This window comes from Nycticebus coucang, chromosome 10 (assembly GCF_027406575.1).
Source record: "Nycticebus coucang isolate mNycCou1 chromosome 10, mNycCou1.pri, whole genome shotgun sequence".
Taxonomy (NCBI): domain Eukaryota; kingdom Metazoa; phylum Chordata; class Mammalia; order Primates; family Lorisidae; genus Nycticebus; species Nycticebus coucang.
The window spans coordinates 8,400,109-8,416,372 of record NC_069789.1 but is presented as its reverse complement, the minus strand read 5'-3'; the positions used below and the strand labels follow the sequence as shown (position 1 = coordinate 8,416,372).

Here is a 16,264-nt window from a genome sequence, read left to right as displayed (position 1 = left end):
GACTGAGGCCCATCGACCGGCAGTCCGCGGCATTTAACGAAAATTAATTAGATATGATAACATGGTGATTAAATAAATTGTTTGATTTCTACTATTAATGTAATACCCAAGTCCAAAAACCCCAAATCTGAAAACATTTCTGGTCCCAAGCATTTCAGATACAGGGATTCTCATCTGGTACTAATGAACGTACTACAAGGAAAAGAGAAAATCTGATATCAAGATTTGTACATTAAAAGTTTTTTTCAGGCTCGGCGCCTGTGGCTCAAGCGGCTAAGGCGCCAGCCACATACACCTAAGCTGGGGTTTGAATCCAGCCCAGGCCCACCAAACAACAATGACGGCTGCAACCAAAATATAGCCAGGTATTGTGGCAGGCACCAGTAGTCCCGGCTACTTGGGAGATGGAGGCAGGAGAATCACTTGAGCCCAGGAGTTGGAGGTTTCTATGAGCTGTGATGCCACAGTACTCTAACCAGGGCTACAGCTTGAGGCTCTGCCTCAAAAAAAAAAAATAAAAAATATTTTTCAGGGGCGGCACCTGTGGCTCAGTTGGTAAGGTGCCGGCCCCATATACGGAGGGTGGCGGGTTCAAACCCAGCCCCGGCCAAACTGCAACAAGAAAATAGCCAGGTGTTGTGGTGGGCACCTGTAGTCCCAGCTACTTGGGAGGCTGAGGCAAGAGAATCGCTTGGGCTCAAGAGTTGGAGGTTGCTGTGAGCTATGTGATGCCATGGCACTCTACCTAGGGCCACAAAGTGAAACTCTGTCTCTATAAAAAAATATATATATATATTTTTCAGAGCCAGGAGCAGTGGCTCACGCCTATAATCCTAGCAATCTAGGAGGCCGAGTCAGGTGGACTGCCTGAGCTCACAAGTTCGAGACCAGCCTGAACAAGAGCGAGACCCCATCTCTAAAAATAGCCAGCATTGTGGCGGGTGCCTGTATTCCGAACTACTTGGGAAGCTGAGGCAAGAGAATCACTTAAGCTCAAGAGTTTGAGGTTGCTATGAGTTGTGACACTACAGCACTCTACCAAGGACAACAAAGTAAGCCTCTGTCCCCCCCCCCCCCAAAATAAGTTTTTTTCAGGCCATAATTTATTGTTACAGACAAAAGAATGGCTCTTTACATTACATAGTATTTCTAATTCTGAAAGCTATAGCTTCATCAACTTTTTCCCTTTTTAATTATTTTAAATAATGTCCATAAACACTATGGCATATTCTTGTCAAATCCCCAGTCAGGGGTATGGAATCTCAGTTTGCACTCCTCATACAAACACTGTAAGAAGTGACTGATAACATTTCCTAATTTTAGAAGACAGTTAAAGCTAGTTGGCAGTTCTTTTAAAGTTATCTATCAATACTTCCCCAATATTTTCCTGATGTTATATTCCCATTTCCATGATACCAACCATCCATTCAACTGAGCAACCAGTTCAGAAAACTTGTTTCTTCTCAATTACTCAGCCAAATGATCAAGAAACCCCAATCATATTCCCTTTGGTATATATTTTGACTCTGTCCCAACTTCTCCATTTCTCTTTGATATTCACTTCCTCATCATTATTTACCTGTACCACAACAGTCTGCTGGTTTCTATTCTCACAATACCCTCTCCAACCCAATCCAAGGGAGCTTGTTACATGAGAGCTCTGCTTAAAACTTATAATTACTTCACCACAGACTTTACTTTTTTTTTTGGAGACAGAATCTTGCTCTCTCACCCAGGCTAGGGTACTGTGGCATCATAGCTCATAGCAACCTCGAATTCCTGGGCTCAAGCAATCCTCTTGCCTTAGCCTCCTGAGTAACTGGGACTACAAGCATCTACCACAATGCCTGACTAATTTTTCTATCTTCAGTAGACAGAATCTTGCTATTGCTCAGGTTGGTCTCAAAATCCTGAGATTAAGCAATCTATCTGCCTCAGCCTACCAGAGTGCTAGGATTACACACATGAGCCACCAGGCCAGCCTCCTTCACCACAGACTTTAGGAGAAGACCCCTAATTATAAACATGATCTTTCACAATCTGAACTGTCACCATTTCTGGCCTTAATTCCTCTTCCCCCTCTACCTAGGCCTTTTAAATTAAGTCTACTTTCCCAAATGCTCCATATACTGCTATTTTTTTCATTCTCTTTACCTAAAATGTCCACTTCTTTAGAATAAAATTATCCAGATATTCTCCATGTTCCAAATACATAAATTAATCAAAGTATTATATTTACAATATAATCTTGTTATTTTCTCCCACTAGACTATAAGCTTTTCAAAAGCATGGATCAAGTTCAATTAATATATCTATCTCCAGAATCTAGCATATAACTTGATTTAATTATATTCTATAATTATATACCTTACATAATGCATACATACATATATTTATGTATAAGTACACACTTTCCCCCACCATGGAAAGAAAAAATTCTATTCTTCTACAGTTGTGTGTGTGTTTCTAAGCATATACTTTTTTCTCACCATGTACAGAAAAGCAGCAATAAACTTGGTGAAGAAACAACCAGAATTCAAAGTACTTCTATAATTACTATCCGGTATCTGGCATATGGAAAGCTCACATATGTTAGAATAAATTAATGGTGATTATAAATGAACCCATTATTTAAGTATGTTTTTAAATACAAACATATTCAATAGTGACATGTTTTCCATATAGCTCCAAGACTACAGGCTCAAATTAACACAGAAAAAACATCTTAAAAATTCCATAGCAATGAATACATGTTATAAATTGTGTGTGTCATCACAAAACACATCTGGAGATAAGAACAAGACTCAGATGATACTTTTCACAAAAAAGCATATTAGAACATTAGATGTCACTGCTAGTTTTACTTTGGAATTTTTGAACAAAGAAAAAGAAAATTAAACATTTTAAATGTTGAGTTTCTTGGATAATGTATCTTTAACCTCTTTTTTATTTTGAGCTTTTACACATTCACATAAAAGTACACTAATTATAAATGTATAGTTTAATGCATTTTCACAAAGTAAACAACCTGTGCAATGTCCAGATACCTTTAATAATACCTACCCTTCCAGGAAGAACAACTGCTTTAACCACTCTTGATATTCCAAGGTCATAAAGACAAAGAACACTTCCTTCTGCTTCTTCCAATCCTACTAATAAACCAGTTCTCTTCTGCCAAGAGAATTCTTTCACTGCTAGAACTACGGGAGGCTGTTCACTCACTCCACTGAATCTGTATGCAGATAACCGCTCTCCTGTTACAGAATTTACTACCTCAAGTTGTGGACCACAAGCCAAGCAAGCAAGTCCATTTTTTCCTAGGAAAAAATTAAAAAAGCAAAAATATTACTTACTTTAATATTGTCCAAACACAACAAAATCAATAACCAGTTAGCTCTTTTACATATATACACACACACACAAATATAAATACAGGTTCATTACATAAAACTTTACATATTATTCCCAAATTGAAATCTAAGCATTTATGGAACAGAGTAATCCTCAAATTAAAAAATAAATTGAGCAACTACTATTGCAATAATCAAGTAATCATTTGGTAAATGCACCACATTATGTGCTTAAATAATTATCTCATTTATTCCTATCATTTCTCAATACAGAGATAAGGTAACTAAAGCTTAAAAGAGTTTAATCTGCACAAAGTCAGTTACAAAGTACAACACAGCCAGAAGTAGATCCCAAATCTAACTCGAAAGCATACTTTTACTATATCAATCATACCCTAAAAGATTAAAGCCAGGAGATATGGCAGTTATAAAACATAATACATGAGACTATCCCTGAGTTCACAATTTTTTTTTTTTGTGGTTTTTGGCCGAGGCTGGATCTGAACCCACCACCTCCAGCATATGGGACTGGCGCCCCATCCCTTTGAGCCACAGGCGCCGCCCCTGAGTTCACAATTTAACTGAGACGATAAGACACAACTAGCATAAAAATGGAAACACTAGAACCTTTAGAACGCACTACTCATTTCACTCTGCCTGTAATATAAAGTCAGCAGTGGGTGTAAAGCAGGTCAATAACAACCTGATTTATGTTTTTAAATGTTACTCCAGCTGCTAAGCAAAGAATGAACCACCAGGAGGAGCACAAAGAAGTAAGGAGATGATGCCTGTTGGTGACTGTGTGGATAGAGAAAAGATGGACTGGAGATTCCTTAGAAGTACAATTAACAATTAACAGGATGTGCTTGCCGAAGAATTAGATATAAAGAGGTGAGTATAACAGAAGCAGCAAGAGCAAACCCTTAATTTTTGCTTGAGGTATCAGATGAATGGTAGTAACTTTTACTACTAAATTTGAGATGTCCATCATGCATCCAACTAGGTGAGGGAAGCTACATAGTTTAAGAAAGGAAGATGGCACAGTGGGAACCCAGAATGCCAGGCTTCAAAGCTCCTTTCTGCCACTCACCATCTGTGTAATTGGGATCAAGTTACTTAACCTGTTTGATTCTCAGCTATACAGAACAGTGCCTGTGTAGAAAAGTTTTACACTTGCTTTAATGAAAAGTCATTACAGTATCTGAAATTAGTAAGTATTACTGCTACTTTTAACATTCCAGAGGATAGCATTGTAAACAGCTAAATGACTGGTACATACATATGCTTTGCTGCCTTCCTCCTGAGAAGATGGCTATAAAATTTATTTTTAGAAAAGCCTTCTGCAATATTCCTCATTAGACTGAAATCTATAATGAAAGGCTTCTTTAGTACACTTCCTTTCTGCCCTATACAATCTAAACTACATATTTAGATCATGCTCAGATTAATGGTACTAGAAAGTAAGATTTTCTGAAAATTTTGTATTACCTAGAGCCCTATAGTCAGACTGTTCTATTCATAAGACTACTTAGGTACTAATCCAAACTCACCATCAATAAAACTTATTGATTATGATGAAGAAAAACAACTGTTATGTTATTTCTATTTTCTAAATATTGATATCTAACACTAAAAGATGTAAAATACATAGGATTTATTTTTTTTAAATTGTTGGGGATTCATTGAGGGTACAAAGAACCAGGTTACATTGATTTTGCATCTGTTAGGTAAAGTCCCTCTTATAATTGTGTCCCACCCCCAAAGGTGTGCCACACACCGTGAGCCCCCAACCCTCTTCCCACTCTTTGCTCTCCCCTACTCCCAGCCCCCACCACGTACTAGGTCATTGTCCTCATATCAGAATTGAGTACATAGAATTCTTGCTTCTCCATTCTTGTGATGCTTTACTAAGAATAATGTGTTGCACTTCCATCCAGGTTAATACAAAGAATGGAAAGTCTCCATCTTCTTTAATGGCTGAATAGTATTCCATGGTATACATATACCACAACTTGTTAATAGATTCCTGGGTTGGCGGGCATTTAGGCTGTTACCAGGATTTCTAATAAGGAAAATTTAACCCCCAGAGATTCACTGATGATGTGTTCTAAAGTTTGTAATATGTAATTATAGATGTTATATATTTAAATAAGACCACTCTATCCAGGTTGTTCTTCTCTATTTTTCTACATTAAATAAACTATAATATATACATATTACTTATCTTGCAAATCAATCATATTAGTAAATGTTCAGCAACATAACATTATCTTTACCTGCAGCAAACTTCCCACGAAGCACAGAATCTAATGTTATTTCATCTTCTGCAAGGGCCTGAATAGTCACTTCTGGGAAATGCAGGAGACGACTAGTCACTTGAGCAATTAAGTCACGCATACTTCCACTGTAAATATTTTTAAAGGATAGCATTATTATGATACATTCGTGCTATAATACTTTGCTATAGTATTTTGCTTATCTACAACCAGAAAAAAAAAGAAAAATCCATCACACCAAAATAAAGTAAAACTAAAATTTGGTTACAAAACACATATTGTGTGGACCTTGGTCTAAAGTATTCCCTCCTAAGAAAATATTTCCCAAACAGCCTTAGGAAAGTGAAGATTCATTAAGCCAGATGTCCTAAGGATATACATTATTCCCTAGAGTCTTTGAAAATTGGTTCGCTGCAATTCATCTTATTGTCTAACTTACTTCCAAGGAATACATCACTCCTCACAAAAGAAAAAACTGATATACATTAGAAATTAACTCTTCAGGCTCCGACCCTGTAGCACAGTGGTTATGGCGCCAGCCACATACACCCAGGCTGCCAGATTCAAAACCAGCCCCAGCCAGCAAAACAACAACTGCAAGGACAACAAAAAAAAATAGCTGGATGCTGTGGCCAGCACCTGTAGTCCCAGCTACTTGGGAGGCTGAGTCAAGAGAATCGCTTAAGCCCAGGAGTTGGAGGTTGCTGTGAGCTGTGACACCACCACACTCTACCAAGGGCAACATAGTGAAAATCTATCTCAAAAAAAAGAAAAGCAAAAAAGAAATTAACTCAATAAAAGGGGAGGAAAGTCCGTTAAAAAATGTCTAAATCCACAGAAACCTCAGAAATAGAGTTTGGTATATATCTTTCACTGAATAGAAAAAATATAAAATTATCTGTCAGTTCTAATATATAGAAGACTAGCTTCCCTGAATGACTCTTTCCATTATCAACAACCAAAAATGTTGCTTAAAATACATGGGCAGCGCCTGTGGCTCAGTGAGTAGGGCGCCGGCCCCATATGCCGAGGGTGGCGGGTTCAAACCCAGCCCCGGCCAAACTGCAACAAAAAAATAGCCGGGCGTTGTGGCGGGCGCCTGTAGTCCCGGTTGCTCGGGAGGCTGAGGCAAGAGAATCGCGTAAGCCCAGGAGTTAGAGGTTGCTGTGAGCCCTGTGACGCCACGGCACTCTACCAAGGGCGGTACAGTGAGACTCTGTCTCTACAAAAAAAAAAAGAAAAAAAAAATACAAAAGTATCTTTCTGAATTTGAGTTGGCAAAACTAAAAGTGATGAGAAGGAAGGAATTCTGTGAGACATATGAACTGGCTTTGGCCTTATGGGTTAACTACCAAATCCAATCCTGGTGTCTCTGATCTTGTTTCAGGCACTCTGGGATACATAGAAGATAAAGCTTAGAGTTAAGAGAACTGGTGAGAGCCTTCCATCAGTCTCATTATATTCTATAGGTCTATATGTCACAACCCTAAATAAAGGTAAGAAAGAGAAACATTCATTATGCAGGACAGGAAAGTAATAAAGCTGTCCACCTTAACAACCAAAGCTCTGAGTCTCTATTCAGAAAAAAAATTTTTTTCTTTCACTCAAATTTGAGGCCAGAATTCAAGCTGTTATATGAAAATCCTCAAGGGAATAATTTATTATAAATTAGTCTCAGGTTGGTAATACTGCAAGCAACCCACAGAAATAACCATACACCTTCTGGAACTTCAAAGAATTCTTAAAGCTGATGTTCCAGAGAAAATGAGCTCATGGTCAAAATAACAAAAACATACAAGGGGCGGCGCCTGTGGCTCAGTGAGTAGGGCGCCGGCCCCATATGCCGAGGGTGGCGGGTTCAAACCCAGCCCCGGCCAAACTGCAAAAAAAAAAATTAGCTGGACGTCTGCGGGCGCCTGTAGTCCCAGCTGCTCAGGAGGCTGAGGCAAGAGAATCGCGTAAGCCCAAGAGTTAGAGGTTGCTGTGAGCCGTGTGACACCACGGCACTCTACTGAGGGTGGTACAGTGAGACCCTGTCTCTACAAAAAAAAAAAAAAAAAAAAAAGGGCAGTGCCTGTGGCTCAGTCGGTGGGGCGCCAGCCCCATATACCGAGGGTGGCGGGTTCGAACCCGGCCCCGGCCAAACTGCAACCAAAAAATAGCCGGGTGTTGTGGCGGGCGCCTGTAGTCCCAGCTGCTCGGGAGGCTGAGGCAAGAGAATCACTTGGGCCCAGGAGTTGGAGGTTGCTGTGAGCTGTGTGAGGCCACGGCACTCTACCAAGGGCCATAAAGTGAGACTCTGTCTCTACAAAAAAAAAAAAAAAAAAAAATACAAGGATACCAGGGATCAACAACCAGCAGAATCAGACTACCAAAGACTTCAGATATTGAAATTACCAGAGAACAGAAAATAAATGTTTAACATGTGGAAATCAAAAATTTAACTTACTGAGGGAAAAACTGAAAAAGTTATGAAGAAAATTATCAAGTAAATGTGAAAACATTAGTTCTAAATTTTAAAAATTAAGTAAAATTTAGGCCAGGCACAGTGGCTCACTCATGCCTGTAATCCAAGCACTTTGGGAGGCTCAGGTGGGCAGACTGTTTGAGATCAGGAGTTTGAGATCAACCTGAGGATGAGAGCCCATCTCTACTAAAAAACAGAAAAATTAGCTGGTGTGGTGGCATGCGCCTATAGTCCCAGCTATCTGGGAGGCTAAGGCAGGAGGATCACTCAAACCCATTAGTTTGAGGTTGCAGTGAACTATAATGACGCTGCTGCACTTCACGTAGGACAAAGAAATGGTGTCTCCAAAAAAAAGAAAAAAAGAAAAAAATTAAAACTCATCAGGGGAAAAACTCAATGGAGCAATCAGAATGATTTATAGCTTTATGCAACCATATGAATCATGGGCGGCGCCTGTGGTTCAGTGGGTAGGGCGCCGTCCCCATACACTGAGGGTGGTGGGTTCGAACCTCGCCCTGGCCAAACTGCGACAAAAAATACCCAGGCGTTGTGGCGGGCGCCTGTAGTCCCAGCTACTCGGGAGGCTGAGACAAGAGAATCGCCTAAGCCCGGGAGTTAGAAGTTGCTCTGAGCTGTGTGACGCCACAGCATTCTACCAAGGGCGATAAAATGAGACTCTGTCTCTACAAAAAAAAAATATATACGAATCAAAATCACAATATATTATTAAGCAATAAAAGCTATAAAAAAATACATGTAGGCCAGGAATGGTGACTCATACCTGTAATCCTAGCACTCTGGGAGACTGAGGCAGGTAGATTACTTAAAACTCAGGAATTCGAGAACAGCCTGAGCAAGAGCAAGACCCCGTCTCTAAAAATAGCTGGGCACTGGGGTGGGTGCCTGTAGTCCTAGCTACTTGGGAGGGTGGGTCAAGAGGATCTCCTGAGCCCAAGAGTTTGAGGCTACTGTGAGCTATGACACCACAGTAATCTACACCCAGGGTGACAGTGAGAGACTCTGTCTCAGAAAAAAAAAAAAAAGAATTAAATGATTTCCAAGTTTAGTTACTATATAGTCTAGTTACTATTTCCAAGTAACTAGCTACATCCCAAAACAAGTTCATATGTAAATAAATGCAACAATATTTAGTTCTCAGGAAGGTAAAATTCATCACGTCTGGTATCTAATCAAAAACTGTCAGGCATGCAAAGCAGCAGGAAAATATGAATCACAACATGGGGAAAAAAATCCACTGACAAAGAGATCTAGAAATGACACAAAAGTTAGAATTACTACACAAGAATATCTGTTATTCCAGCCATAAGAGCTACGTTCAAGATGGTTGAGGGAAACATAAACATGTTAAGAAAAGATTTGGAAGACATAAAAAGACAAAAGCAAATTTCTATAGGTTAGAAACGTATTAAATGTCTAGTGAACTTGAAGACCCACAATAGAAACTAAAATGAAGCACAGAGGGGAAAAAAAGATTCTGGGGGCAAGACTGGGAGAACACACCATCAGTGAGCTATGGGGTGACCTCAAGTGCCCTAGTTATGTGTAACTAGAGGCTCTAAAGAGAGAGAGAGAGAAAAAGTAATGGTATAATATTTGAAACCTAGTCAAAAATTCCCCAAATTTGATGGAAATTATAATCTGCAAATCTAAAAGCTCAATAAACCTCAAGCACAAGAAACATGAAGAAACTACACCGAGACATATCATAATCAAGAGAAAAAGAGAAGATCTTAAAAGGAGCCAGAGAAAAAGGTACAAAGCATAGAAAAATGAAGATAAGAATGTGAGACTTCTTTTTGCAAACAGCACAAGCCAGAAGAGGTGAAAACAATGTATTTATAGTTCTGAAAAGAAAAAAGAAAAAGCTGTCAACCTAATATTCTATCTCCAGTGAAAATACCTTTTAAAAATCAAGACAAAATAAAGAATTTTTTTCAGACACACAAAAAATGAAAAGACAATCAATCACGAGGATATCATCATAAAAAAAGGTTAATCCAAAAGTTGGCTGCCAAAAGGAGAAAATGAAATGAAACAAATAAAAAACAGAAAGATGAGGGTGGCACCTGTGGCTCAGTGAGTAGGGCGCCAGCCCCATATACCGAGGGTGGCGGGTTCAAACCCAGCCCCGGCTGAAGTGCAACCAAAAAATAGCTGGGCGTTGTGGCAGGCGCCTGTAATCCCAGCTGCTCGGGAGGCTGAGGCAGGAGAATCGCAGAAGCCCAAGAGCTAGAGGTTGCTGTGAGTCCTGTGACATCATGGCACTCTACTGAAGGTGGTAAAGTGAGACTCTGTCTCTACCAAAAAAAAAAAAAAAAAAAATAGAAAGATGATAGATTTAAACCCAGTATTACCATAATTTACTAATTAATGACTACCATAGTAAAGATACACCATGCTCCCACTAATTTAAAAAGCTGGAGCAGGCTCGGCTCCTGTGGCTCAAGTAGCTAAGGCGCCAGCCACGTACACCTGAGCTGGCAGGTTCGAATCCAGCCCAGGCCTGCCAAATAACAATGACGGCTGCTTTGTACAAAGCAAAGTACAAAACTAAAATAATAAATACATTAGGATTCTAATTGATTCAACAATAAAAAAAAAAGGAATAACCAGAAACTTAACTATTTAACTTACAACAAAGATAATTCAAATCATGGTGAAAATTACAAACTTACCCCTTCTGAAAAACAAAATAAATTCCTTCCTCAATATGACACAGAAATAGCAAATTACAGATGGATGAAAAGAGTCCCAAAAAGGACAAAGTTATAATCCACGAAGACGATGCCCACATCGTAGGCATTAATCAGACTAAAATCTTCAAGTACGACAGATCCGGTATCTGTCTTGTGTTTTTTTGTTTGTTTTTTTGGCTGGGGCTAGGTTTGAACCTGCCACCTCCGGCATATGGGACCAGCGCCCTACTCCTTGAGCCACAGGCGCCTCCCTGTCTTGTGGTTTTAAGTAGACCACCTCACCTATCAATGGTACCACCACTTTGGGAGTATAGCACACTACACTACTTTCAAGGAAAAAACTGCTTCAATGTCTACCCCCAAAAGATAAATGTTAAAGAGATGAAACTGACACATGGAAACAAAAAAATTTTGAGGAAAGGAACAATGGTCAAGCTAGAAAGAAGAAATCCAAGGGGAAAAAAACATAACCTTAGAGGGAGGAGATAGCAATTTGAAGAAACAAGAACTTGTTAAACTGGGGGAAGGATGGGCTTGAAACTGAATTTCTATAAACCCATAGTTAATCAAAAATGAAAGGAACTAACTATAATATTATGTGAAACATTTGTAATTCTGAATTTACCAGTGAGTAGGTCTCTCATTGTATTCTTTGGTATCTTCTGCCAAAATGAATTCAGAAATATTCACTGCATTGATTCATCAGAAATAGAACCCACATCAGTATGCTACACCAGTATGCTATGAGCTAAACCAAATTTTATGTTTTCAAATCTTAAAAATTCCAAGCACACCTACAGATTTGGCCTATGACCCAAATCATAAATACATCCCAAAAGGTTAACATTTTATCAATGTATCAAGTGCCATCCTTAGAAACTTAGAAATTAGAAGACTGTAAATTAGACTTCTTAAAGCTGCTCTGCTTTCTTAGTGAATCCCTTTTCTTGTCTCCCACATTCAATAAGAGTTCATCACTCTGAGTCTATTTCTGAATTCATTCAACCAATACTAAAATGCTTACTATATTCTAAAATGCTAGACATACAAAAACGCTGACTACAGCTTCCCTCTACTGTCAGTATGTACCCTAACTGTTCCCCTACCTTCATACCATTCCCCTCTACTTTATTGTTTCTTGGTATTGGGAAAACAGTTTTAATTCACTTCTGGGTCCTACAATTTAATTGGATCTGCCTTCTACTTAGCCGAAGAAATTTGCAGTTTCTTTGGCTATATCAATGCCTTATTTAAGGAGCAAAAAATTGCTCAAAGCCTTTAGTATCTGAGAAATAGCAAGTTGTACAATAACCACAGGCTCTGTCAGAATATTGGAGGGCACAAACTCTGAATTAGACATAAATGGCATTGAATCCATATTCTACCACTTACTAATACCTGTAATCTTGCAGTTCTACATTCTATCTTCCTTCCTTTCACACTCAAGCATCTAGAAAAGGGGACTACTTATCTCTCCAAAGTTATCATAATGCCTGGCACATTTTAAAAAATGTTCAATGAATGAAAAAACCCTTTAGAAAGTTAGAAGTTAGTCTTAGAATCTATAGGGCAAAATTTTTCAAATTTAAGCACAACTGAAAAGAACTTCTAAAAGCTAAAATAGTAGAAAGAATATTTCATATAAAGACATAAGACATAAACACACATTAAGCATTTATGTTCAATATAATACAAAATCAAGTAGAGTCATTTTTAATATGGTAGCACTGGCAACCTCTATAATTTACAAAGTTTCAACTCCTTTCCAAAGTCTAGACAAGGCAGAGCAGGAACATTCTACTAGCTGTAAATTGAAAATAACTGTTCAGGGGTGGCGCCTGTGGCTCAGTCGGTAAGGCGCCGGCCCGATATACTGAGGGTGGCGGGTTCAAACCCAGCCCTGGCCTAACTGCAACCAAAAAATAGCCGGGCATTGTGGCGGGTGCCTGTAGTCCCAGCTACTTGGGAGGCTGAGGCAAGAGAATCACTTAGGCCCAGGAGTTGGAGGTTGCTGTGAGCTGTGTGAGGCCACAGCACTCTACAGAGGGCCATAAAGTGAGACTCTGTCTCTACAAAAAAAAAAAGAAAAAGAAAAAAGAAAATAACTGTTCATCACCTGGATAAAGCACAGATGGATTATGTCATTCCCTTCCTCAAAAACCTTCAGTAACTCCCTCCTACATATTGATACCTTAGCCACAGGCAATCAAAGCCCTCCATATCCTGCCAGGCCCAGGCTACCTTCAGTCTGGTCTCCTAAAATCTCTTCCTTCACTACCTCTGCCACTGCCTAGCACTTTCATTCTTTTATTTATGCTGTTTCCTCAACCATTAGCCAAAGTTCCACGCATCATTCTAACTTCCTCGTGTGTAATCTCATCTCTGAGCTCACTGCTCTTCACTTTGGTTACCAACCTTAAACATGATTTTTTTTTTTTTTTTTTTTTTTTTTGTAGAGACAGAGTCTCACTTTATGGCCCTCGGTAGAGTGCCGTGGCCTCACACAGCTCACAGCAACCTCCAACTCCTGAGCTTAAGCGATTCTCTTGCCTCAGCCTCCCGAGTAGCTGGGACTACAGGCACCCGCCACAACGCCCAGCTATTTTTTGGTTGCAGTTTGGCCGGGGCCGGGTTTGAACCCGCCACCCTCGGTATATGGGGCCGGCGCCCTACCGACTGAGCCACAGGCGCCGCCCCTTAAACATGATTTTTAAAAAACCATTACTTGTGTTTGTCTTCTCTACTACCCTATGCACTCCAAAAAGGCAAAAATCATCAATCTCATTCTCCATTATTCCACAAGGTCGCAGTGTCTTGCAACTAATAGGGTCTAAACACGTACAAATTAGGACAGCAGGATACTATATTGCAGGATACTATCAGGGACATGGACTAGACATGTTAATACAGTAAATTTTTAAATACTCAATAGTGGGCCCAATTTATATTTAAATATACACTGTTTCAATATTAAGCAAAACAAAATTCACAAAATTACTAGGGCAGATATTAAAACAGATAAGTACTATAAATCAGTTTTCTATAAATTACACATTGCCAAAGTAAATGAATTCTTCAGAAAACAGAACTCTAATTGGTCTTTTTGACTAATAAAAAGACTAAGAACTATTATTTAAATGTGAACTATCAGTGGACTCAGAAACTTCCCTACTTCTCAAACACTGTATTGGGAAGGGAAAGCAAGGTAGAAAGATAGTTTTCTGAGCTTAACATCAGCAGCCATGCACCATGCTAGCACTCTGGAAAGTAGAAGCCAGGATTGTTTGAGGTCGGGAGTTCCAGACCAGCCAGAACCACGGTCGAGACCCCCATCTCTACCAAAAAATAGAAAAAATTAGCCAGGTGTGGTGGCCCACGCATGCAGTCCCAACTACTGAGGATGAGGCAGGAGGATCACTTGAGCCCAGGAGTTTGAGACTGTAATGAGCTATTACCACACCATCTCACTCTACTAGAACTGCAGAGCAAGACTGTCTCGAAAATAAATAAATAAATAAATAAAAGCCGGGCCAAGGTGACTCACACCTGTAACCCTAGCACTCTGGGAGGTAAAGGCCTGTGGATTACTTGAACTCAGAAATTCCAGACCAGCCTGAGCAGAAAGCAAGACCCCCATCTCTACTAAAAATAGAAAAACTGAGGCAACAGGATCCCATTTGAGCCCAAGAGTTGGAGGTTGCTGGGGAGCTATGATACCATGGCACTCAGGGTGACAGCTCAAGACTCTGTCTCAAAAAAAAAAAAAAAAAAAAATCAAAAGAATGGGCCCTAGATTGGCAATGATTCTGAAACAGCTGAAGCATAAGATTTGTGAACACATAGGCTAGACAGAATAGACTTACTATAGGAATGATGAGCTAACAAAGGAAACAATACTTCATTCTAGGAAAAACAAACATAAAACCCGGAGCCCCTAAAAACATTCATTAGAAGTGAAAAAAAAAAAAAAAAAAAACATTGTATTTCCGTAAATGAAAATGTGTCTTGCCCACAATTGCTGTATAACAATCTTTTACATTTAAAAAATTGGGAATTGGAGGCAGCACCTGTGGCTCAGTGGGTAGGGCGCGGGGCCCTTATACCGAGGGTGGTGGGTTTAAACTCAGCCCGGGCCAAACTGCAACCAAAAAATAGCCGGGCGTTGTGGCGGGCACCGGGAGGCTGAGGCAAGAGAATCGCCCAAGCCCAGGAGCTGGAGGTTGCCGTGAGCTGTGATGCCACAGCAATCTACAGAGGGCGACAAAGTGAGATTCTGTTTCCACAAATAAATAAATAAATGGGAATTGGTACAGAGAGAATGTAGACTCCCTATAGCACTTAAGTGTATTCATTAAGTGTATTAATAAATTAATAATACACTTATTAAATTTAACTGAGCTTGTCATTTTTGGTCAAATCCTCCAAGTAAACCCACTCTAATTTTTTAGCTCCTTGCAGAACCTACCAGTAAAAAGCTCACAAAGGACGGTTCTAAGAATCCATAGGCTCGGGCGGCACCTGTGGCTCAAAGGGGTAGGGCGCTGGCCCCATATGCCAGAGGTGGCGGGTTCAGACCCAGCCCTGGCCAAAACCGCAAAAAAAAAAAAAAAAATCCATAGGCTCTTTGGGATATTTTTACAATAAACTGAAATTTAGAGTTTCCAAAAGACCTGTTTTGTTCTAATTAACCTGGTTCTTAAAAAAAAAAATCCCCAACTATTTGAAAAGAAATAAAAATAGCGTCCATCTAACTATACTCAGCTAGTATGAACCTCGTTGGCTTTGACAACAAAATTAACCTATCCCTCAACAACAAAAAAAAGTAAACCAGTGGCAAAAGTAATTGTCCTCAACTTCCCAGGTGGGCGCAAATGAATGCCCACTCCAAGATGTATTGTTCATTTAAACCTCCTTCATCTGATAGATCCACCGAACTGTGCCGCACACTTCTAATAACCAGTCACATTCCCCCGCCTTGGAGTCACCCCGGCCAGGCCCAGGAACATGTCCAGCACATACTAATGTAAGGTGGTCTCACGGCGCAGTAACGTACCCCACGGAAAGGTCCCCCAAGGTTTCAAACGTGTCGCAGAAAGAGCGGAGGTCCGGGTGCGCCCAGGGTGGCAGAGGACCCGGAGGCCACCCCCCCAGGTGAGCGCCGCCGCGCTTCGCAGACGCCATGTGCCGCCGCCGCTCCAGCGCCAAAGACGTTATGTAACGTTCTCTGGCGCCCCGGAGCGTGCGGTGCCGCCCGCCGCCCGCGACCGCCCCCTCGAGCCCGACCCGCTAGTCCGGCAACGGCTGCCCCCTCGGCAGGCGAACGGAAGCCTAGGCCCCGCGCGAGGCGGGCCCTGCGCGGCGGGAGAAGCCGAGCCGCCGCTCGCGGCCCAGGCCGCACCGACCTGCCTTCCACCCTCCGCCGCGCGGACCCAGCCTCCCTGCTGCCCTTCCCCC

General features: G+C 40.6%; 1 protein-coding gene across 3 annotated transcripts in view; it reads right to left on the bottom strand.

The window, feature by feature from the left end:
- Positions 1–16,264, bottom strand: part of AHCTF1 (AT-hook containing transcription factor 1) — an 85,796-nt gene that overhangs the window by 69,472 nt on the left and 60 nt on the right. For 2 of the 3 annotated variants that reach the window (XM_053606744.1, XM_053606745.1), the window contains exons 1-3: positions 15,864–15,973; positions 5,627–5,754; positions 3,064–3,317 (exon numbers count right to left, since the gene is read on the bottom strand). In XM_053606744.1, coding sequence (XP_053462719.1) covers positions 3,064–3,317; positions 5,627–5,747 — 375 coding nt within the window. In that variant the 5' untranslated portion in view covers positions 5,748–5,754; positions 15,864–15,973. Of the gene's footprint in view, positions 1–3,063; positions 3,318–5,626; positions 5,755–15,863; positions 15,974–16,264 lie in introns of those variants that run through there. The other variant, XM_053606746.1, reaches the window with a different exon arrangement.